The 25,139-nt window shown below is 43.3% G+C and overlaps 1 protein-coding gene across 5 annotated transcripts in view; it reads left to right on the forward strand.

The window, feature by feature from the left end:
- Nucleotides 1–746: 746 nt before the first annotated feature.
- The window catches only part of MTA1 (metastasis associated 1), an 81,648-nt gene continuing 57,255 nt past the window's right edge, over nt 747–25,139 (forward strand). The window contains exons 1-3 of one of the 5 annotated variants that reach the window (XM_057402397.1): nt 747–939; nt 16,530–16,597; nt 18,963–19,056. In XM_057402397.1, the coding sequence (XP_057258380.1) occupies nt 912–939; nt 16,530–16,597; nt 18,963–19,056 (190 nt within the window). In that variant the 5' untranslated portion in view covers nt 747–911. Of the gene's footprint in view, nt 940–16,155; nt 16,307–16,529; nt 16,598–18,962; nt 19,057–25,139 lie in introns of those variants that run through there. The other 4 variants (XM_057402400.1, XM_057402399.1, XM_057402398.1 and 1 more) reach the window with 4 other exon arrangements.

Genomic DNA, 25,139 nt, shown 5'->3' on the forward strand with positions numbered 1-25,139 from the left:
GCCAATAGCACCCCAGGTCTGCCTGTGCTGGCTACTGAAGGTGTGGGTTGTTGTTGGGGTGTGAGCTGGCTGCGGGTGTGTGCAAGGATGGTTGTGTCCATGGAGTGCCTGTGGTGGTTCAGTGTGTATGAGGAAGACCGTGTGTGTGAGCGAGGACAGGCGAGGACTGTAGAGGTACTGCCTGTACATGGAGGCTGTGTGTGACAGGCGGTGTGTGCGCAAGAGAAGTGGCAGATGTGTGTGTGTGTGAGGAGGTTTGTGTGCGAGTAAAGGAGTGTGTGTACGGAGAGCTGTGGGTACAGTCAGGTCTGTGTGTAGAGCTCTGTGTGCGGACAGATGCGGGAGCACAGGTGCTGCCTGAGCGTGTGTGTCAGGCTCTACCTGGGGACAGGCCCCGTGAGTGTGCGTACGTGAGAAGGGCTCAGCCTGCGTGGCGAGGGGAGCGCTGTGGCAGAGGCTGTGTCAGGACAGCCGCTCTGTGTGTGGCTGTGAGAGCAGTCCGCGCGTGGCTGTGCGTGTGTGCCCGTGTGCCCGTGTGCCCGTGTGCGGACCGGCTCTGCTCGCCCACACGCCCCGTCCCCTCCCGCCGGGCGCAGGCCGCGGAGCACCGCCCTCACACGCTGCGGGCTGGGAGCTGGGGCCGGCTCCTGCTCCTGCTCCTTCCCCCTCCCTCCCTCCCTCCCTCCCGCCGCCGGGCCCCTCTCTGCCCGGGCCCGCCGCCCCGCCCTCCGCCTCCCTCCGTCTCCCTCCGTCTCTCCCTTCTTGTCGGCCGGGTGGCAGCCGGCGCGGCCCCTTTAATTCCCCCGCTCCCCTCCCCCGCCCGGCCGCTTCAGCCTCCATTTTCCAGCGGATCCGGCACCTGGAGGCGGCGGCGGGAGCGGTCCGCGCCCCGCACCGGCCCCGTCCCGGGCATGGCGGCCAACATGTACCGGGTCGGAGGTAAGCGCCCACGGGGCTCCGGCCCCGCCGTGGCCCGGCCCGGCCCGGCCGCGCCTCCCTCCCCTCGTTCGCTCCCGCGTGCGAGCGGCGCCTCGGGGGCCCGGCGGGCCGCGGCGGCGGGGTAGGCCCCGGGCGGGGCGGCGGCAGGCCGGGGTTCAAACGGCACCTGGGGCGGGCCGGGGCCCGGGGGCAGCCCGGGAGGGAAGGGGCTGTAGCATGGCGCGGAGCCTCCCGAGGGGTGGGCGGTGCGGGGCAGGGGCCGGGGCCTGGTGGGCTGTGGGGTGAGGGGATGCCTGGAGTGGGGTTAAACGGGGTGAAGGGCTGCCGCGGGGAGCCCTTGTGCGGACTGTGCGGCGAGAAGCAGGGCTGGACGCACGGTGTGTTTAGGGAGATGCGTGGTGCAGCGGGGGAGGCCGGGGTGAGGAGCGGGGGAGCAGCCATGTGGGGCCGTGTGAGGGTGTGGGGAGATGGGGCACTCAGCGCGGGGCTGAGGGTGCGGGGGAGCTCGGGCAGACCCGGGCCTAGGGCATGGTGAGGTGGGTTAGTGGGGCTGGGGCGGTGCGGGACAGCAAGAGCCGAGAGGCCGCTGGGAAGCGGCATCGGGACGGGCACGGGGATGGGACCTGGGGTGGAGGGGCTGTTTCTGTGGGGGTCATGCGAGGTTGTAGGGGTGGGGAGCAAGGAGGAGTTGCTAAGATAAGGAGCACAAGGATGGGCAGAGACCGCTGGTAGAGCAGGGAACTGGTGTGAGGCACGTCCAGATCTTGGCCTCCTCTTCCGCACTTGCTGTTTTGTTGTATGCTTTCCCATTAGTCTTCTATTCAGGGTTGCTCTCCTGTCTAGATGTCCTTTGTTTAGACTCACGTGAAGAGGAAGGAGAGGCAACAGGCTTTGGAACTGTATTTTATGAAATATAAACTGAGGGTGGTCTGGCATGAATTTGTGCTCGGCCATTTTCCTTCGTAAAAGCTGTTCTGTGGAGCTTCTTTCTCCCCAGCATGGTAGGATGTGCAGGAAGATGTTTCTGTGGGCTTCTCTCCTCTACAAAATGCGCTGTTTCTTGTGGAGTTCTGTAAAACCAGTGTAAAGTAAACAAGGAAAAAAATACAGCAAAGGTGGCCAAGCCATCCTGTCTGGCTGCTCTCCATCAACAACTTTCCGCTCTTTGGGCCTACACTTACTTTGTGCTCTGAAAAATACCGCTTCTTTTGTCATGCTTGTACTTTGTTTTCTGGTTGCACTTGGTTTTCATAGAGGAATAAGGTGTGCCTCTTGGCTGTCCTGGCTTTGTTTTGTGGGTTGCTACAAGCTGAACGTATGCACATAGAGTTATGTTGGTTTGGAGATGTTGAGAGTAGAAAGACAGAAGGTCAAGATGAGTTGTGGAAATGTACAGCTTGATTCCTGGTGTGACTGGTAAAGAGAGTTGTTTCCTGGAAATTGCTGTTTGGCATTTAACGTTATAGGTGCTTGTCTTGGGTGGAATGTCATCTCTAGTATTCTACATGGCAAAATCTGTACTGTGCACCCCATGGATGGTGGGAAGGGGCCTCTGGAGATCACTAGGCTGACCTCCTGCAGGCAGAGTGTTCAGGGCTGTGTCTAGCCTGATTCCGAATATCTCGTCAGAATGGCGATGCCACCCTTACTTTGGGTCCTGCCGAATGTTTGGCCATGTTTATGGCAAATATTTGTTTCTCTGGATTTCCTCATGTTCCAGCTGGTGTACCTTATCCCTCATTCTATCCCTGCACATTTCTTAGAGAAGCCTGGCCCAGTCTGCACAACACCTCCAACTTGGTAGTTGCAGACAGCAGTAACATCTCCCTTAAGTCTTCTCTTTCCCAAACTGAACTAACCTGCCTCTGCCTTTTATTGAACATCCCATGCTCCAGCACTGATTGCCTCTGTGGCCTCTGCTGGCCTTCTTCCTGTACGTCACTAGTGCTGGGGAGTCAAAGTTGGACCCAGCTCTCCAATGGTCTTAGGAGTGCTCACAAGAGGGGCAGGATCCGTCCCCTCACCCTCCTGGTTGCACTTCTGCTAACACAGCAATGCTGGCTGCCCTCACTGCAAGGGTGGGCTGCTGGCTTCTGGGCAATTTGTTGTTCTACCAAGTGCCTTCCTACAGAGATGCTATGCCAACAGCATGTACCGTCGTAGGGAGTTACCCCAGTCCAGATGTGAGGCTCTGCTGTAGTTGAAGTTCCTGAGGTTTTTGTCAGCACGCTTTCCAGCTTGTCAAAGCCTCTCTGAATAGTAGCCCACCCTCCAGCGTGTGGTATGCTTCCCCAAGTCCCCAGACTTGTAGGCAGTGTACTCTTGTCTCTATCCAGGTAATTAAAAAACTTATAAGCAGGGCTGGCCCCAGTATTGATCCATGTTGGGTACCTTTCATAACCAGAGGGATGCCATTAGTAACCAGTAGTCAGGTGAAGGTTGTAGTGGCTGTTCACAGTCCTTCAAGCCTGGCATTCCAGACAGTTTTTCTGCTACCTTTATTATTCCATTATCCAGGCCACACCTCAGCACTTTGGTTCGAAGAATGTGATGGGAGGCACTAGCATGGTCTTTTACATGAAGTCAAAAGTCAAGGTGTCCAACATCCCCTGCTCTTCCCTCAGCACAGAGCCAGTCTTTTTATCCTGACAGGGGGGCCAAGTTAGTCAGGTGTAGTTTGCCTTTGGTATATCCATTTTGTTTGGTCTCAGGCACCTTCTTGTCCTTCCTGTACGGTGTCCAAGATTTGCTCAGTAAGCTTTTTGGGCAGAGGGCAAGGCAGTTGGCTAATAGCCAGGGTTACAGTACTCCATTATTGTACATATGGATGAAGTCTTGGTTTGACATATTATCAAGATTAACATATGGATGCATGCAGCTGTTTCTGTATTAGAGCTCTGTTCAGTCTGAGCCAGAGGAGTTTGTATTATTGAATTGTTTCTGACCTCTGGTGCTGGTATGTCCCACTAACGGTTTTGTGCACTGAAGTTGTGTGTGAACTCCAGGGCAGGATTAAATCCTGAATGGGATTTGTGCATAGTCATTTCATACACTTCCCACTGGAAGACAAACATTCAGCAGATAATCTGTTATTATTCTTGTGGCTGCCGAATTGGGTTGTATGAAGTCCAGGCCTAACAGCTGCCAAAAGCAGCTTGCTCACAATGGATCAATAATGCTTTTAGAGGTATGCGTTGACTCAAAAAAGATGGTTGTTGCTTTTGGCCCAATCATGAACGTCATGAATATTTGTTTTCAGAAGTCAGAGGGTGGATTGCGCTTCTCTGAGAAAGACTGATTTATATGCATAGTTGACAGCTCTTCCAGAGGACATGGAGTGTCTTGCTCTCTTTTAATGTTGTCGTTCCTAGATAGAGGAGCTGAGGAACCTGCACTAAGGGGGGCGAAGGTGGCATGCAAGTCTTCTCCTTTGTGTTGTGTAGCAGAGTAAGCATGCTCGGGGAAGTTGAACTGTTGTTAAGCCTCTGTGGGTAAGTTGACTGGTGGCATTGAGTTGCTTAGAGAAAGCAAGTGGTTCTCTAACCTTCTGCAAGGTTTCAGCTGGTACATTTCTGATGGGGAGAGGGTTGGTTTCCATTACAAACTGGACTCATAACCTGCACAGTTCATGGGGGGTGTGAAGCTGGTTTTAAATGTGCAAGGAAGATGCCAGGTATCAAATTCCAAAATGCAGTATGGTATCTTACTTGTTGTCCAGAAGGAAATCCTGGAGTTGCCTGTCTCCAGTGTAGCAGAAATGAAGATTTTCTTAACAGCTGCTGTGCAGCCATGAAATAAATGGCAGCGTGATGAGAGTGGGCTGCTTCTGCTTGGAAGGAGCTGGTGGGCTGGCCTGCCGCTTCATGGAGCGGCCTGGCAGTCTGCACGATCACAGACCGTATGGGAATGTTGGATAAACACCAGATCTGAGAAGCTTGGGACCTCTGAGCTGGAATTTGGGGCCTCTGATGAAAAAATGCATGTGGGAGAGAGATGTTCATTGTTCTAGCTAGTGCCAGGCTCCCCTTTCAGGAGTGTGCTGTGTCAGCTGCCTGGAAGAGAACAGGTCATCTCCTATCAAGAGACTTTCCAACAGCTATTCTGTCTCCACTTTCTCTGGGAGAGTTTAATTGTACCATGAGTATTTCTTTAGTGGCAGTAATTGATTGAGCCCCACTGCAGGTTTGTGCCCCTATGACTTTCCCCTGATTCAGTGAAACAATGATTTTTGCATTTCCATCTTGCACTGATTTGAGGAACTTAAATTTTTTTACCTTCCCTCCTCCTCACTCTTTGTTTTTTCCTGGATTATTTTTAATCTGCATCAGCTACCCGATCTGGTTCACTGTGGGACTGTGTGAACAGCTGAATGGGCTCAGTGGGAGTTCTGGGAACAAGGGGATGGGGAAAGAAAGGAGAGGAAGGATGGAGGAAGAACTACTGAAGCCAGCACTTTTGCTAAGACAAGTGTCAGTTTATGCTTTTAGATGAAAAGCCTTTTACGTGTTTTTGACTTGTAAGAGTTACCCTCTTGTTTGAGAGCGTTCTCAGCTACAAAATTTTGAGTTGTATATGGCATTAGGAGATGTGATCACAGGTCAGTCATGAACATACGTATTAGCTGCATCTAACATGTTTAAAGCAGATGACCCCACAGTGCCTGGCACAGGTACTTAAGATTCCCAGCAGTGTTCTTCCAGTGCTCTGGCGACTGAAGCTCCACAACTTACTAGGTGGTGTTATTCTTGCTGACTAGATCAGACCTGGTGTCTCTTCCTGTGTGTGCTGCAGTCATACTTCTCATTGCAGCGTAGCCAGCCCCAGAGTTTTTAAGAATGGCAGGATGGCATCACCTCTCTGTTGCTACAGGGTGTTATTAATGTGTGGCTGAGGACCATGATTTGACCTGCCCCCATCCTGTTATGTATCCCCTTTTGGCATCCAGACTCTCATGGCATCATAGGTCTCTTGACATCCAAACTGCTGCCAGAGAACTGTGAGCAGATGGGTGCATTGGCCCTCTTAGCATCACAGTGATGTCAACAACAGTCTTCTCTGCTTTTCCTGATGAAGAACTGAAGTACAAACTTTCTAAGGAAGCTCACATGGAAGCATGTTGTTGAGTCCAGATCTGGAGCCTGTAATTCGGATTATTTAACTTCAGGGCATGTGTAAACCCTCTCCTTGCTTTGTTATCAGGGTGGATGTATTTTGGGTTGGAAGAGGTGTGGTACTGTGGGATAATTCTGTTTTGGTTGTGTTTGGTGGTAGTGTTTTTTTTATTAGTAGTACTATTTTTTTTTTTTTTTTTGGTTAACTTTCAGCTGAAGGAGCGGTATTTGAAGGTAACCTGAGCTGAGAGTGGGTTTAGTGGAGAGAGGTATTAAATAACCAGTAAAGGTAATAAAAATGAGAGTTTTTTCTTGCAACTTACTAATACCTTTATGTAGTCATTTGCCCTGATGAATTTAGGACAACTTTTAGCTTATCATCTTTCAGCAGCAGCCAGGTAGTGGGTTTCTTAATCTTTTCCTTTCATTGTTTGTAGTTACGCAAGTTTATCTTGTGTTTTACAGTTTTCCTTTCCTTCCCCCACTCCTCTGTATTGGACTGCTTCAGCATTCATTAGTCTTTAATTGGGAAATGCTGCATAGTGGGGAGTGTGTTGTCAGCCAGCTCAGGTGTGTTTGGGGGCTAGACCTGTAAGTATGGTATTGATGCACATTCTGTGGATTTGTAATAGCTCTCAAGCTGTTTGCAGCTGGCAAAATGGAGAGAAAGCACTAAGCTTGCTTCTGCCAGAGGCAGGAAAGGGTGATGCTCACCTACTGCCTCTTCTCACTTTCCTTGGCTGCCTCCTTGGCCACATTGGTGTCACTGGCCCTTTAGAAGGTCTACTGAGCAATCGGGACAGTTTTCTGCTGGGTTAGTGAGTTTAAGCAGGGTGGCTGGTGGGAGGGCTGGGATGGGGGCACAGCCTGCACTGTGCGTGGGGGACTGGCAGTGGTTTGGTGGGCCTGCACCCTGTTGGCAGCCTTCGGAGCCCAACCGGACATCTTTGTGTATTTTGCCTTTCAGTGATGGTGAATAAAAGACACTTGATAAGAAATTGTGGAAAAGGGACTTTTAAACTCTTTAAGGATCTTCTTTTGTTTAACTATTGAGATTTTGGGGTGAATGGGAGAGATTGTCCTTTCTTTCACTAGCTGTTTTTCTGGCAACTTCTGATGTTTAAGCATCCTAACTTTAAATAACTACAGAGTCTTAGTGTCTCTTGAAGTATGGGTATGAACTGTTGGAGGTCACCTCCTCCTAGTTCTGCACGTCTTCTGGCAAGAAGTCATCTGTTAAGTCAGTGTTTTTTCTGCACCAAGCAAGGAGTTTTTACACCATGTCTTACTGCTTTGCCAGATCATTATTTTTTAAATCCTCAAATAGGTAAGTTACCAAGCCTCTGGCTGTTTTGCCTGCATTTCCCATGAGGTTTAGATAACTGGAACTGTTAGGAAAGCTGCTCTTGTAAGATATTACAGTTCTAGGTCTTTATTATCTCAGAGCTCACTGCTGTAGATATAATATACAAAGAGGCCCTGCTTCAGAGCGTTACTTAGAATTGTTATGATTCCTCCTCTTCTCTTTACTTGTAAAACCAAATTTAGAAGGACCAGTGAAGGACCTCCAAATCACCAGTGAAGCCTTTAGGCAGTGTGGCCCAGCCCAGAAAGAAGCGTGCACATGTTCTCCTTTCCCAGTTCTTTGGCTGGATCATCTTTAGGAAGGAGAATTATTGCTGAGGCAATTTTTACTTGACATTGATCAATGAAGTAAAGCGAAGAAGTTAGTTGGCAGCTTTAAAGTGAGTTTGCAAGTGAAAGAAAAAATTTAGGCTTCTCCAGTCTTTTACATGCGTGCTACTCGCAAGCTGTTTAGCCTTCCTAGCACCTTGGATTTCACAGCTCTGGTTCTGTGCGGTGCCAGATCACCAATCCTGATCTGTGGCGAATGTGGCCCATGGTAATGTTTCTGTTAAATTGCTCATGATGTGCTCTAGTTAATTTGGGGACTTCATGCCTTTATGCAAGATGTAGGAGGACAGACGATACTTGACTAAGCATAAAGTTAGTGTGTTGTGAGCAGATGATGCCTGATTTAGCACAGAGCTTGTCCTTACAGAGTTAAGTTGTCAACATCTGAGCAGATTTGAACCAGCCAAGTGAGACTGTTTCTGTGGATGTTTCTTTAGGTAGAGGTGTAGATGTAAGGTGCGCCTGCTTGCAGGCACCGGTTACTGTCCTCACGTTGTTTCCTTAGCTGGGCTTAACACAGCTCAGTGTGGTTGTGCAGTGAAGCACATCAGGGAAGTGGTTTGGTTGGGAGACAGTTTTTTTGACCGGGGTGTGTTCGTAGTCAAGTTTCCCACGTGTGTGCCTGTCTCCTCCATCCATGGAGAAGATGTCACAACTTGAGGGGGTGGTATGAGAGGGCGGAGGATGAATCAGCCTCACTGGCACTCTTGTTTGAAGAAACATCTGCAAAACTATGGCAGGAGTTTATACTTCATCCGTGTTTTACATTGTGAAGTCATGATGGTTTTGATCTGGCACTGAAACTCCTAACTCTGGACTTAATATACTGTCATACCATGGCCCAAGAAGTTAATTCACGTTGACTAGTGAAGTGGAACATTGTACTTAAACCAACCGGCCCAAAGGAAAAAGAACAAACCAACAACTTTTTTGTTGTTTAGTTTGCTGTGCAACTCTTTGAGGTATTTGCAGGGAACATGAAGCTGGTTTCTCTTCATCTGCAATGTTGCCTAGATATCTTGTGGAAAAATAATGTTTTTCTTATCTGTCCTTAGCAATGAGAATTGCAATGGAACAGGCTGTTCTCTTGGCTGCTAGAGAAGACTTTTAGGGTGCAGTTTGAGAATATTCCTCCCCTATGTCTGTTCCCTCTCGCCCCCGTGATTTAAGAAGTTCTCTTCTTACCAGTTTCTCTGTCTGCTCAAGTGTTTCTGTGTTTCTTCTGTAAATCAGACAATCCTGGTCTTCCCTAACAGCCCACCTTAGGGGAAAGGTTTTTGGTTTAAGAACTGTATGGACTGTTTCCATGGGCTGGTTCATGGTATTGTCCCACAAAGAGTTTGCAGCTGAAATTATGTACACTTACAACTTTGCTATGGCACAAAATGTTTGTATAGCTGCATTCTTGGGTGTTGAAGTGGCAGAAGAAGAGCTGTGTGTTGAGAAGTCTTTGAATCATGCTTAGATAGCCCATGTAAAGCAGAGAATAAAAAAATGGTTCTCCAGGAATATTTCTTTTATACTTGTCCTACAGGAAGCTTGAGGGAGGTGACTTAGTGAACCTAAAGGGTCGGAGCCACATGCAAATGTGCCTCGCTTACAGCTGAGGTATTGGGAGTGGATTAATTGAAATGGGTTTCCTTGTACTGCAGTAATTGATTTCTAGCTGTAGAATTGCTTCTTTTTCCTCAGGGTAGTACTTTAGAAGCTTAATTTTGTTTCCAGGATTCTCACAAATTCTCTTTTCAAGTCTTGTTTGTACACAGTCTCCCTACCTTTCCTTTAAGCTGGCATCACTAATAACAGTTACTTCAGTGTGGCATAGTTCTTGTCTAACAAGAGTAACCCATGAAGTACAGCTGACACCCATCACCTCTTCTTCACAAGAACCAGGAGGTTACTGTTCTTCAGTTTTTTCCACAGATCTTCTGCAGCTGAAAACAGCTAACAGGGCTGTGAGGAACAGAAATAAGGATGTTAAATTTGTCTAAAATTCGTGTTTTCTTCCATGGTGTGGTTCTTCCCCTTCTCTTCCAACTCCTTTGTAATTTTACACTTTTACTGGGAAAGATACCGTATGTATGAAATGCAGTGTCTCATCCAAAGCTGAGATCTTGACTCCCTAGATTGTTGCTGCTAGACAGAATACCTGCCTTCTTCCCCAGCGTACATGGGAACATACTTTGTCATAATGAGTCAGATAAGAAGTTAATCGAGCCCAAGATGTGCCTTGAACAGAACTGACAAAAGAGGTGTTGGGAGGTTCATAAGAAAGCAAGCTCTTTTGATAATCCCCCCAAACACTGTGGGATCTCCAGTGATTTGCTTTAGAACCTAGTCTGTTAATTGTTTCTGAAGTGGGAACCATTTCATATCTCTAATTGTCTGTCTTACTGTCTCACTTTCTCTTGTAGTTATAGTATCTATGTTTTTAAGATAGGGAACAGTGATCAGAACTTAATTATCTTTGAGACTTCTGTCCCTGAAATGTTTTAAACAAAGGGTTCAGGCGTTAATAGGGAAGAACTAATGGATGGATAATGGAGTTGCATAAACCCTGTTTCACTAAGAATCAGGAAGAAAAATTATATGAGGTAGCTGGACAGGAATTTTTCTTCCCCCTTTGACATGACAGAAAACAAAGAACAGAAGACGTTTGGGAAGTTCCAAATCACGTAATGTTTCAGAGTTTGAACTGGATCAAGCAGCTGTTAGGTTGCCCAAGCAAATTGCATGTCATTAACTTAGATGGTTTTTTTTTTTTGTTCCAGAAGGGTAAAGAATATTTCTTAGCTTGAGTAGAGTTCTGTGTAGTAGACCTTTGAGATTTTGTTTGTAACCATTCCAGCTTATTCATAGATTTGGTGTGGCGTTTTTGTTTTGTTGTTTTGGTTTGGTAGATTTTTCTTGTATCTCTTCCTATGTGAGTAAAGCTTACACTGATGAAAGTTTGTGTCAGCATTTTTGTAGGTCTGTGCGTAGTCTGTAGTCCTGTTACATGGACTTTGCTGTGAGTTGCGTCTACTTCAGGGCTGTGGTTTGAGGAATATTGAACCTGGATTTTTGGAGGCAAGTCAGAAAATATGTAGGTTTCATCTCAAAACAGCCAAGTTGTTTCGGCTGCCCCTTTCTAGGTACAAGTTCTATACATTTACAAGAAAATACAATCTGAACATTCTGTTTACCATATGAATGTGTAGATAATCCTTGATCAAGGATTAAAAAAAAGAGCAAAGCTAGCTTGAATTAACTGAGGTACCTCAACCTGCCCTCACAAAATTTTAACGATGGTTTGCTGTTAACTGCATGGAGATTTCCGCAGGAGACAGTGCTTGCTTTTGCCATGTCCCTCACCAAGTGGCTGTAGGAATTGCAGATGCTGTGTGCTTGGCTTGTTGTTCATTTCCACTCCTTTTTTAAGGAGCTGAGTGGCGGTAGGGGTGTGTTGCCCATAGCATAGCAAGCTGAGGACAGGGCAGCATATATCCTGTCTGTACAGTAGCCGCAGATATTGCTGTCTAGTAAATACAAGTTGAACTTGTGCTGACAGTGTATTTTTAATACCTTTGATCTGTGAAATTGTAAATGCCTGGTTCATGTATACCACCATGTGTATTGGACCTCATAGCAACAGAAACAACTGTTTCAGTTTTGCATTTCTGGTAATGAAAATACTATGCTGGTAAGGCTTTCTTTCTTGAAACTCTATCTGTTCTGTAGCTAAACATTTCATCAGGTGACATCTGCTGTGGATGGTGGTGTGCTCTGAACAGCCAGAAGGCAATGGGACCTGGGTCTGCCAGGTGAGAGTGCTTGACTTGTAGGCCGAAAGCAGTGTAACCCCTCCAGCTTCCTTTTACACAAGAATGTAGTAGATCAGGAGGGATTGTATTATCCAAAATGTAAGGTGATTGACAGATTCAGGACCAAGCTACTGGATAATTTGAAAACTGGAGCTTGCTGAAAGAAACTGGCCCAGAGTTGAATTGGAAACCCAGAGTATGAGGTGACATGTATTTCCCGTAAGAGAAGTCATAAAGTAGGCAGGTCATCTTAAGTTTATGCACTCTCTTGATGCTTATCTTTAATTCAGAGCAGCAACTTTGTGGTTTGGGCAGGGGAAATACTTGCAACTGTGAAGTTGCTTCTTTATCACGTCTGGAAATGCACATTCTGCCCAAAAGTGGTAGTGAGCGTGGGAAGGGGAAGGCTTCAGCCTTCCTTGTGTCCCAGGTACATCCATAGGCTGATGCTGTATGCACTGCGTAGGACTTTCTGGAGGTAAGGTGGGGAGTATTCAGCACGGTCGGTCCTCAGCATTTGTAGCTTGAAAGGCAGATGTAAGTTGGGAAGGATAAAAATACTTTTGGGCATTTTTGCAGCTTGATCGCCTAAAAGCCCATAAGGTTATTAGGTAGCTCAGACATGTCTAATCTTCTAAACATATGACCTCTAGACAGTGTTCTTTATTTTGTGGTACCACCTCCTGATTTTCTTTTCCATGGACCGACGTAGACTTAATCAACAGCTTGAAGAGGGCAGAAGGGAAGCTTTTTTGCAGTGATGTCTTAAAAGGATACCAGAGCAAACCAAAAGTTTGTTTACTGCTAATTGAGAACAATTGTTTTACTGTAGGCTGTCATTCTGTTGCAAGTATGCTCCTTTCAGTGTGTTCCAGCAGTTCAGTACCTGTGTAATACAGCATCACGTTCTAGTAAGTTACACATTTTTCTCAACTTGAGGAAAAAAAAATAGTATGAGATATAAAGGGTTTTGGGGTAGATTTATGTATGGAGGTACTTCTACTCTATAGTAGTGTAGGCAAAAGGAAGAAAAACATCTTGAGTTTTGGTCAGAAGGTTAGGATATGTGTGATGATCCCTACTATCTTATGGTATTGCCACAATCCTCAGTCATTGTTTTAGCCTTATCACAGATAATTCTGTAGTGTGCATGAGTGATGCTGTTAATTACAGTGATGTGGATGCATGGCTGATTAAATCAGGGACTGTGAGTTTAAGCTGCAAGCTGTTGTGAAGGTATGGGATTGAATTGCCAGCCTGAGCCAACCTTTGTTCAGGCAGTTTGGTGGTAAGGAGTGAGCTTCATGTGTTTTATGGTGGTTGTGGTTTGTAAGGACACACACTGTGCTTGTGGGCTGTGGAGTGGATAGGCTAGTCCTTTTCTTCAATTGTGTAAGTAGGAAAGCAAATAGATTAGCAAGGATTGCCAACTGAAGGGTCTGACTTGCTTTGCTTGTTATGAGGCTCTACTTTTCTGTCCCTAGACCTTGTATTTCGTTTTAGTGTACTCTTTCCTTCCTGTTCTGTGGCAGGAGCTGAGATGGGTTTCTTCCTGCTGTTTAGAGATCTGTTAATTTTGTCTCTTTCCCTATCCTCTGTTTTAGCCTAGAGCACAAAGACTCGGGCACTTGTGCGCATACAGGATGTCCCCCATTGTAAACTGGATTGCTGGGACACTGTAGAGGGTTTCTGTTACCCAGTGTATCTGTGTGTGTAGGCAGTTGTAGCTACTGTCCTGAAAGCAAAAGTAATAGTATTAGCTGGGTAGGCATTATGAGAAGGATGTTCTTCCATGGTATGGGGAGGAAGTTGGAGATGAAAGGGAACTGCAGCTCATGGGGAAAGGAGGTATTTTGGAGTGTAGGGGTCAGTGGAGCATGGTTTAGGCATCCTTTAAACCTGGTGTGCAGGAAGCCAACCTTCATGTTTTTTGTTTCTTGTGGAATAATTTTTAGAGTGCTCTCCCCTGCTAAGGCATCATTTTGGAGAGTGGTTTGTTGAACTTGAAACTTCCTTGTTACATGTGTGGAACAGTGAGTAATTCAAGCATTTCTCTGTGCAGGGTCGCATTTTAATTTTAGTTAAAGTATTTAAAATCTCTATGAAAAATGCAAATTACTCCCCTCTGATCTGCTCGCATTCTGGTTTATGTGATTCGAAGGGCACTCTGCATTACTTGCAGAGAGGAAGAAACTCTTTTCCAGGTAATTTGAGTAACAGGAAATAGGTCTTCATGAGTTGCATAGCTACTGGTGATACGCTTAACATAGTTGTGGCATTAGTCTAAAACGTGGATGAGATGTACTAGGCTGTGCATTTGTGACATGATGAAGTCATCAGGCATTGGTCTAAGTATGCACCTCCACACTGTCATGTGTCAGCTCTTGAAGCATCCCGTGGGACAGCTTCGGTTCTGCAGTGAGCAGTTGGCTGTTTTGTGTGAGCATTGTTTGCAGTTGCTGATCACAGAATGCGGGTTTGGGGTGTTCCTCTGCTGAGCAAAACAAGTATTTTGGGGGGTTTATTATTCAAAACTGTTGGATGCCACTGTGAGCTGTTTTTTGGAAACCATTCATCTGTGATAAGCTTTCTTTAAATCCATGCCAGATTCTACAATCAATAAGTGTTACATGAAAAATGGATTTTATGTTCACTTGGGTTAGAAAATGTGTCTGTGAGAATATATGCACATATATGCATGCAAAAAAAGTTCTTAGTCGCCTGAAATCCATAGAATTGACAAGATTGTATTTTCAAGGAAGAGATTGACATTTCCTTTTAACTTTTAGTCACAGTGTTCACAAATGTAAGATTTTTGCATCAGCCTCATCCAAACTACCTGAGGTGAGGGTTAGCAGGTTGTCTTGGGAGTAATGAGAGGGCTGGAGGGAAAGAACTCATCCTTTCTTCAGGTGGTGGAGCCTTGAGAAGTGGCCAGTGAGCATGGAAGTACCTCAAAGCTTCCATGTCCTCCACTGCAGTTCCTTTGTTGTGTCATGGATGGTTCTGTTGTGAGCTAAAAAGATATCCCTTTACTCTGCTGATCTGTAAATTGCTTAATGCCCGTTGTTTCAGCCAGCAGTTGTTGTTGCCGATGTTGCACAATATCTGTTTGGGTTTGGGACTTCTGGTAGAGTTGGTCATAGTAATGTTGAGCCTGTTGTTTTCCATTTGGTGCTTGGGAGTGGAAATTTAGGATCTGGTTACTTGGGTTATTTAACCATTTCCGGTAACTTTGTTTTCTACAAACCAGATGTCCAATCTGAATTCCTTAGATGAGACCATTTTCCAGTCTAAAGCCTGCAGGGAAGTGACATTTAGAAAGACCCAACTCTGGGAGTTGGAATGGAAGTTGTGGAGTCACTCACATGCATGTTAGTGTGCATGAAGATGGCTGATGATCAGTCTGAGAAGTGTGAACAACTGAATGCCCCAAAATTATACATATATAAAAATAAGCGAGTGCTTCTATGCCTTATTAGCCCTGGTTACAGTATGCATGGTTAGATGACTCCAGGTGTGCACTGTTTGAGGATTGGCATCACACAGCCTTGTCACTCACAACTTCAAGGCCATGTTGAGACTTCATTGCAAGGTATCCTTGCAACTCGTGGCACGTGACATAGGTTTTGGGAAGACAAGAGCTTTGAAGCTTTTTTATCGCTCTTGGGATTGTATCCCCTGGGATTCTCAACTGGTGACCTGTCTCCCAAGGCACGCCATCCCTGCTGAGGGAACATGAAGACACTTGAGTTGTCGGCAGGTCGTGCAAGCTGCAGTTCCTTCTATGTCACCGGGCCAGCGGTCCCTGTTGTGCTCTTGTGTCTCATAGCGGGTAGCTTGGCATGTTAACTCCAGAGACACCTGTAGATAACAGGAGCTAAAGCAGTAATCTCAGATCGATGTCAGGAGCTTGAGCAGCTTGACCTGAGGAATTTGAAGGGCTTCTGCAGGATGTGAAGGGTGAATACTCTGTACCTCCTTGGACACCCTGAGGATAAGAGGGGAATGGTTAACTCATGGTGCAGCTCTTCAGGAGCAGGGATGTCCTCCTCCTCCTTCCTCTGAGCTGGGGAGTTGGTAAGAATATCTCTGATACTGACTGCCCTTTTAACAAACATTTTGAGGAGATTTATGCTAACAGTGTTAGTAGTTGCCTCTGTTTACAAAAGGCGAGCACTGCTAGAAACCCATTCATTGTTGGAGCATCATGCTAATGTCTTCATTGCAGAAGATTATCTGAGTCATGCCCAGGGGCTGTGGGTCTTTCCACTGTGTTCTGACTCCAAATAATAATGGGCTGGGAAATCTGAAGGGAAATAGTCTTGAATTTAGTAAATAGTCTTGAAGGAATCGTTGTTAGATCTGTATGCAAGGTCAGCACCCGAGGATGTGTGGCTGCAGCAGGGAGGTGAATTCAGCCCTCTTTTTTTGCCTCTCTTAAGGCTTAGGGTTTGGCTTCTGAGGTAAGTGTAAATGACCAGGAAGTAGAGAGAAAGATAAAGGAGAAAGAAAGAATAAAACTGTTTGTACTCTAAGTAAATGGACAATATGTGTAAAATGTGTAATATGTGTTGGAGTGGAAAGGGAAAGACCACGTGTATTGCTGGTGAGAAGTGGTTGGATTTTGATAAGAGGAGGAAGCAAGTAAAGACAACGGTGTGATCAAAGTGGAAACAATCTGATCAGAGAGAGAATGAAGATCATATGATTTGCTTTCAAGGCTGATGCTAGAGTATTTATTTTTTTCCCCTGAAAGTGAGTTTATTGCCTTCAGATTGCACTAATAAATGTTCCTTATACTGGCGTGGGGGTTATATTTCCTTTCTTAAAATCCTGGATTTGGTAGGAACATTTGAAATACTGGTTGTGCCAAGAAATGAATTTGCTGTGATGTCTCTTAACAGGTATGCATAGGAGGTTTTGATTCAATTTTTTTAGCAGTTCATATTTTAAAGAGCTTTTTTTTTCTTTCTGTCAGATTATGTCTACTTTGAGAATTCTTCAAGTAACCCATATTTGATACGAAGAATAGAAGAGCTCAATAAGGTAAACAAGTTTTTCCATCAAGTCTTTGAAGTTAATTGAATTTATGATCTGTTTGATTTGATTAAAATCAAACCAATTCTTTAGCAGTTCTCTGGTAATTAGGAGCTTAAAAATACTTTTGTTCTAATGATTTTCTGGAATGCTTTGAGACCTGCTGGATTGTTCTCCTTTGGTATGAAAGGACTGCATGTCAGCAGTAGGTCATTCTCAAGGTGGTTATGCCCACCTGTAGGGCAGGAAATTTCTACAGTTCTTCAATCCTGTGCCAGGATCATGTGATATGAAGATAATAGTTTGCCTAGAGGATGGAGAGTTTTGTAATTTGATCTTTCTTGGGGAGCCTTGTTCAACAGGAAAGTTGGGAGCTATTATCTGCTTCCTCAGACTTTGTCTTTGCTGGTTGTCTTTGGGCCAGTGTATCATTTCATCTGCCAGATTTCCTTTTTATTGTATCTAAAAGGGAAGCATGGTAGCTTGTGTGTGGGAAGCCAGCTGAAGTCCTCGATGCTGAAATCTTACCTATATAAGGGGTGGGAGAGAGTGTTCTGAAGTTTTTAGTGGTATGCTAAACATGCTGCTTTCTGAGGTTTAGTACCAGTGTGTCAACTGCAGTCTCTCCGCGCCCCCAAAGGAATATGACATCCCTGTTTTGGATTTAAATTAACTGACTAAAATTAGATCTTTTTCTTCAGCCACCAGTGAAGGAAAACCAGGTCTTTCTAAACCAGCTATTTGGAAGAGAAAATGCATCAATATAATGACAAAGAATGTGAAGGCTAGAATATTCTTGTAGCCCCTCCTTTTTATTGGAGGTCTTTCACAGAAATACTTCTGTCTCTCCTCCATTAATGAAGCAAGATCAAGTTCTTAAAATGTTCCCAGTGGATACATAGCCTTGAGGGTATCGATAGCTGTATTCCACCAGTTACAGGGGGCTGACCACTTTCTAGGAAAGAGTTGTTTTCCGCTGCTCTTTCCGTCTTCATTCTTACCCCCTTTGAAAAAAAATAACTTTCAGCCTGGGTCTCTCATCTGGGTGCAGCTCTCGCTTGAGCTGTAGTTTCCCTGATTCATGCTTTGAAGTAAGTCTTTCAGGTTGAAGTGAATTGCGTATCTTGAGTTGCCTTTTTTTTTTTTTTCACTGAGTGTAAATGAAGTTCAGGCAATTAAATGAAATACAGAGTTCTACAATGTAGCTATCTGTGTTTTAGCAAGAAAGCTCTTGCCTTTCTGCTTTAGTTCCTCAAAATTCAAACCTTCCTAATTATTTAACAGAAAAGGGTAGAAGTTCCTCAGGCTCTGTACCAAAAACATTTAGGCTGCAAGGACAAATATGTGTGTCGATTGTTGGGGTGTTGGGGTTTTTTTTTGTTTGTTTGTTGGGGTTTGTTGTTTGTTTGGGATTTTTTCCCCCTCTCCTTTCTTTGTGCTGGGAAAACCAATAGTATAAAAGATGAAACATTTCCTCCGTTCACATCTTAGCCACAAGCTTCTGGTTTCTGAAGCTGAGCACTGTCGTCATGGTTTCAAAGGCCTCTTCAGTAGTAGGATATAACTCCTTGAAGTTATGTTGTAATTATTTGCCGATTTGTTTTAGAGGCAGTAGATTGGCTGTTACACACCAGTAGGTGCATTTTCCCCTAAGTTTGTAAAAATGCACTTTCACAATTTGGCAGGTGCCATCTTACGAGTGATTGATGATCACATTTAAAGAGTTTTAAGAAAAAAATCCCAAACCTTTGAAAAATTCAGACTGTTTTGTATGTTGCCAATGGTTTACAGTTTATTTCCTGGTGCAGCTTCCTTGGTTCTCCTTTTTGAATGTTTTTTTTTGTGTTGGTCATTGTTTAGCTCACCAGTGCTGTCAGGGAAAGAAAACATTTTGTGAAAGAATAATGGCTGAGTTCTTTTGCTTTCCTACTGTCCAACAGAGTTTGGAGAACAGCCTGAATGTGAATTCTGTTGTTATGTTTCACAGCTTTTTTATTAGGATTTTAAAAATGCTTTTGAGTTCTACTTAATGTAGGCATTACCTGAAAAGTACCAAAGTGGCATGTAAATATGTTGTAACTGCAGGTAAGTGGTATATCTTGCCCCTTGAAACATCTGTAACTGCTGAAAATGGTGATCCCACAGAAACAATTAGGAAAAGGCCAAACTTTGTTTCCCTATCCTGGAATGGATTACACCAGGGTCTCTGTGTTGTTAAATTAGGTGTGTGCAGCTGGAGAGTACTAGAAGGTAGAAGGTACAAGAGCTGTGTAGGTCTTGTACAAAATTCCACATTATGTGTGATGTTTGTCATTTGGTGCACATACAGTTCAGTCCTTCATTTGTGCTCAATTTTTCTCTTTTCCTGTTTCAGACTGCCAATGGAAATGTGGAAGCAAAGGTGGTATGCTTCTACAGAAGAAGAGACATATCAAGTACACTGATTGTATTGGCAGACAAACATGCAAGTAAGCTTGTTTGTGTTCATATTTCTTCTACACAAAATTGCCAAACTTGAATAAAACTTTAATGTTATAATAACAAGTATCAGTATTATTATTCTTAAATGTCCTTATTAATCTCAGACAGGACATAAGTTTTCAGTTAGGGCTGAGTTCAGTTACCTGCTTCACAGAAGTGAATTTCTTCATTTTGGGGATGAGAAGAAGTATTCTCCCTGTCTCATATTACTTCTAATTATTTGGTTTGATTACTAGATTAAAAAAGAAACAAAGCAAACAACCCCCCCAAAAAAACAGCTCACACTTTTTTTATGAGTAGATAGACTGATCATAGGAAACCAACTTGAAAGTTGGATAACAGAAATTATCTTTAAATTCCAGCATTAATAATATTTTTTGTAGTGACACAGCTATTGTCTGAACATGCTCAGTATACACACTTTAAAAGCACTGAATTTCAGGACATACTTTTAGTATTTTGAATCTTTCAGGTCCTTTTGTTTGGAAAAAGAATGGCTGTGCTGAGAGGAGACTTGAAAACTTTTTTTGAATGCCGTAGTTACTTAAAAATTAATTAAAAAGCATGAAATTGAACTGTTACAAAATTCAGGGAGCTGTTCATTCTACCTTGCATCAGCCTCCCTTGCCCGTGTGCCATGTAACTTATTTCTTGATTTTTATTATTTTTTAGGATATTTTGTTAACTTAGGTTGGCATTTACTCCTCTCCTGAGATCAAAGACACGTGAGGTACCTCACTGAGTAGAGATGGAAACTTAGTTCTCAACAAAAACTTCGTGTTATGATTCTTTCAGTTACAGAAACAGTTTTAAAATGCCAGAAAGTGCATGCAAAAAATAGTTCTGTGTCAGTACAGATTAGATGCTTGCCAATATGAATCTGCAAGGCAATATACTGCAAGAAAAATTCGGATGGTTTAAAAAAAAAAAACACAAATTCCACCCCCAACCTCCCCACCCCCAATAGCTAAGCAGCTGCTGTAGATCTATACACTATAAATTAGAAAGGAGGAGAGCAGGTCACACTAGCTGGCTCTCAGGGAGGATATCTGTCTTCAGTGAAGAAATAGTGACTTTGGGCACTTGATCTGGGGTGTTTCCAGCCCGTTTGACTCCATTTTAGTTGCCGGTGAGAATTAGATTTAGTTTCATTACACCTTCCTCTGTCAGTTCATCTCTTTTGTTCCATCCTTCCAAAATAATGGATATAGTACTAACAAAACAGTTATGAAACTAGGCATGTTTAAAGGGAGAAAAAGACTAAGCAGGCGCAGTTACTAAACTGTTTTTACTTACAAATAGTAGAGTTCAGATTGCTTAAAATCTAGCAAAAAGCATGGACAACCTGTCATGGTTTAAACCCAGTCAGGTAACTCGTTCGCTCACTTCCCCCCTTCTTGTCCTCCCCCTACTCCCGGAGGGACGGAGAGGAGAATCGAAAAGAATGCAACTCCCACGGGTTGAGATAAGAACAGTTTAGTAACTAAGGTATAACACACATCACTACTGCTACCACCAATGATAATAATGATAAAGGAAATAACAAGGGAAGAGAATACAACACCTCACCGCCAGCTGACCGATAACTTGCCCCCCCCAGCCCAACCAAGCACCACCGATACCTCCTCCAACCCTGCAGTCACCCAGCCCTTCCGGGTAACTCCCAGTTACATCCTGGGCATGATGTTCTGTGGTATGGAATACCTCTTTGGTCAGTTTGGGTCAGGTGTCCTGTCTCTGCTTCCTCCCGGCTTCCCCTCCTCCCTGGCATAGCATGAGGCTCACAAAGTCCTTGGCCAAACCAAAACATCCTTGTTATCAGCTCTGTTCCCAGGCCGAAAGTCAAAACACTGCACTGCACCAGCTACCAAGAAGGAGAAAAATGACTGCTACTGTTGAACGCAGGACACAACCGTATCAATCCATGTAATTCAAGGCACATACATTAATGAAAAAGAAGCAATCAGATCCTGGCATATCAATATTATGACTTGGCTGCCAAGCAGCATTGTTTTTTTTAGTGTGTTTCTTGGTGTGCATATGAATAGACTGTGATGTATGTGTAATGAAGATCTATATAGCTGGACTGTATGAGGATTGATTAAATCAGATACTCAGTTTTAACAATATTATGTCTTGCTGTTTTCTCAATGCTGTAGTGCCATTGCAGAAAGCATGCAGCAAAACTAGCCCCTTGTTGATAAATTTCAATGTTTTGGGTTGTAGTTTCAAGTCCAAGTAAGTCACTCCATTGCAACCATACCTTGGGAGAAAAATCACATGTTACTGAGATGAGATTTGGCTGTGTTGCAGAACTGTGGTAGCAAAGCTTTTTCGGTATCTCTTCAGTGCACAGTACTCATTTTATCAGAGAATACTGAAGCTTAGTAGGAGCTTCACCATAAACATGACTATTGATTCCTTCATTGTGTCTCACTTCACTAGATTTAGTAAAGGAAGCAGGTAGGAATGATTCAAAGAAATGCATGTCTGAGGCTGAAAGTGGAAAGTATTTGAACTCATATAAATGCTCTTTGAACCTGCAAAGGCTGATTTTTTTTTTTTTTTTTTTGTGATAGGAAATTGAAGGGTTTCTTTTAATGCTAACAAATAATTCATTGTTCATATTCATAGCAAAATTCTTCTATAGCACAATCCTATTAATAGAACCACCAGAGACAACTGAGGCTGTCTCTTAGTGTAAATTTCATTAGTAACTAACATTTTTTTTCAGTATGTTTCTATTACAGAATAAAATTGCTTCTAAATGGCTTTCATTTATTTAGATAGATGTGCTGTTGTGTGGCTTCCGTTCTTCTTACAGAGGGAGAAGAAAATAAAATCAAGCTTTTGGGCAGCATTAGTTCTTTATTCTGAAAAAAAAAAATACCATCTACAACCTGCGTGATATAATGAAATTGAATTTTGTGGATGTTAAGATTCTAGTACAGATACCAGCACTGTCATTGACTTTGAGTTCATTTCCATAAAGTCTCCTGTTGCCTCATTTTGATGCATTTGCAGTAGATGTACGTATCTGCATCGCTGATCTTTTAACTGCCTTTGTTCAGCTGATTAATGGAGCATTCTGACTGCAGACATTTCTGGATTCACACAGTCTTCTGTTTAAGATGCCTTTATTTTAGATCTACTGTTGAGGTCAGTGCAGTGAGAGACCAAGTAATGGCAAGATATGGCCAGAGGATGAATAGGAAAAGTGTGTGTTTATTTTGTAATATTACAATAAAGGAAGGAAAAAGATACGATTGTGAAATGAATGCTGCAAGATTTACAAGGGGGGGGGGGGGAAACAAAAAACAAAGCAAAACCCACTTATGCCTTAGCTTGTATAATCCATCAGATATCTGAGACAGAGAAGTCTGAGGTACCTTATCTTTTCTCATAATTCTTTATAAAGAGAAATGAGTTGGAAGCACCTTATTCTATAGCTGGTGACTGTAAATTAGCACGTGATGTATGCAACCTGATTCTTGGATTTGGTCTGTGATCTTACTGTTTTTATCATATGATATAAAGCTTGTCTGGTCTGTCCTATAAATCTTTCAGCCTTATAAAGGCTTCCATACATTGTTAGCTCTTTTTATTTGTAAAAATAGTGACCTCTTTAATGACCTCACAAATTATTCTAGGGAATTTCTCCACCTCTTTCTGAAATGAACCTGCTTCACCAGTAGGAGACTGTTCCCAGTGTTCTTGCCTAGTGACTTTGTAGTGGTTTAAGATAAATGTGTCCAAACAAAATTGCAGGCAGAACTTGAGGGAAGAGAAGTAATAAAGATGGTTTACTCCTCAAGTGACTGTTGGATGCTGTGACTATGTATTTTTTATATATATGTAGTTTCTGTATAATGTCTTGTATAATCAACTAAAAGTGTTCCAACAGCAGGAATACGACCTTTTATCCTCCCTTCTAATGATCCACCCCCAGCCATCTCCAGATGGTTGTGATCTGTCTTATGACCACAATTTATGCTTCATTGAAAATATTTATCCTGATTTGTAAAACAATGAGTGTCTAGTCGGTAGTGGTTGGAGAACTGGTAAGTTATTGCGGGCCAGTTTGGTGGGTTTATGGTTAGTTTTCAGCAGCCGATGTTTGGGTGCCAGGCACACATGGCAGCATGTTTTTTTTTACGTGCCAAAGCTTCTAAAAAGATGTGTTGATGCAGTGAAGTGCCATTGCTCAATCAGTCCATGAGACCTCTGTGCCTAAACAGGTAGGGGGGCTGTCGAATTTGGGGTTTGTTTGGATTTTGTTGTGTTTTAACTTTAGATAACACCAGTCTAAATGCAGCTTGGCAATAGCTTCACAAATTAGTTCTTTTTATTTATTTCTTCCATTTTATTCCCCTTCTCTATTTTCTCCCAATACCACATATGCAGATTTAAGAGGAGTCAAATTCATTAATCCACTAGTGACACTTTGGCTCTGTTGTTGCTGAGAGGAGGAAACTGTTTTTTCTCTTCTAGGGCTGGTGCAGTGAGGAAAGATGAGCTAAGTGCCCCAAATGGTGTCTGTTTGCTCTGTATGCTACCTGTAATTGCAGCCATGGCTGCAAAAGATGGTCACAAGACATTTTGGAAGGGATTGTAGTGTGATGTCTTGATAATGTAGCAAATTCCTTCTGAAGTGTCAAGGTATAAGGATTTCTAGTAGTTAAAACTTTCATGATATTTTCTATAGCTAGGAATCAATATCTGGTTTTTTTTTGTAGTGAGAAAATAAGGCTGAGGCTTAACATAAACTGTTTGAAACTGGACCTGGGAGAAGGAATGTGGTGTTATATTGTTCATTTCGTCATATGCAACACTTCTGTAATGTCCTTCCAAGCTGCTTAGTTGAGCTGTTTAAGCTCTAAGTTGATGCTTCCTTTGCTACCAAAGGAACTGTTATGCAGGTCACTAGTGCTGACTTTACTGTGTTTCCCAGTGTTTTGACCCTAATTTTTTTTTCTTCTCTTTACATTTTTGTTAGTGATAAGCATGCTAACTAATTCTCTTGTGACAGTCTTTTGAGACCGTCTCCCAAGCTGGACAACCTTCTGTGCTCTCTAAACCTAATTTCTGTACCTTGTTTGTGTTTGTGTGTTTCTGAATTCTGCCATGTAGCTACTTGTACAACACCCAGAATGCTGAGAAAGGGCTGGTGCTTTCTACCTCTGTTGTAGAGCCCAATCTGATCTATAGCAAATTGATGTTCTTTCTAGTGTCTAGCAAATATTGATGTTTAATTTCACATCTCACACACCCAGACATTTTAAATTACAGTTACTGCCTCTTGGATTTCTTCTGTCAACTCCAAGTTTACTCTAATTATTTTTCCCCATACGTGTTAGCTTTCACACGAGTCTTGCTGTTTGTGTCCATTCTGCCTGTCTCTTGTTCCCAGTATAAGTTATCTTCAGGCTTTGTTTAATGCGCTATTAATGATTCTGTCATCAAATATCAAATAATACTTAATCTAACACACTCCTTGCATCATTCCACTGGCTACTTCTGCATAGCTAATATATTACTGTTTGTATTAAGACTAAATGTTTAGTTTTAAATCTGCACAAGCACATCTCTCAAGCAGAGAGATTAATTTTGAAGTAGAGCTTTGTGAGATGATTGAAGTCCCAATATACTGTACCTTCTGATTCCCATACTACTTATTCTGCAGTACCTTAAAAAAATGCAGGCAAGTCTTTCTGAAAAGATTTCTTATATATATTTTTTTAAGACCATGGTCCTTATTTCTCACAGCCAGTACTGCATCCAGTCCTGTATTCTCTCCATCTTCCCTTGGTTTCAAAATTATTTACTAGATTCATTCTCTTCAGTACTAAATCATGGCTGTGAAAAAAGAGGGAAGATGCTTGTGTAGATTTGTTTGTGTCATTTCTTGAAATATTCCTAAATCTGTCTTTGGGAACTATGACAATTTTATCTCTGCGTGTGGGGGAGTTGTTTGTTACCTGTAGAAATGTCTGTAATGTTTTTAAGAAGAAAAGTATTGTGCATTTTTATTTTGAAAAGCTGTGCATAGCAGGGCTGACATGAGAAGAAA

Source organism: Pezoporus wallicus, unplaced genomic scaffold, assembly GCF_028554395.1.
Source record: "Pezoporus wallicus isolate ANWC-B61680 ecotype Strahan unplaced genomic scaffold, APGP_CSIRO_Pwel_v1 contig_6665, whole genome shotgun sequence".
Taxonomy (NCBI): domain Eukaryota; kingdom Metazoa; phylum Chordata; class Aves; order Psittaciformes; family Psittacidae; genus Pezoporus; species Pezoporus wallicus.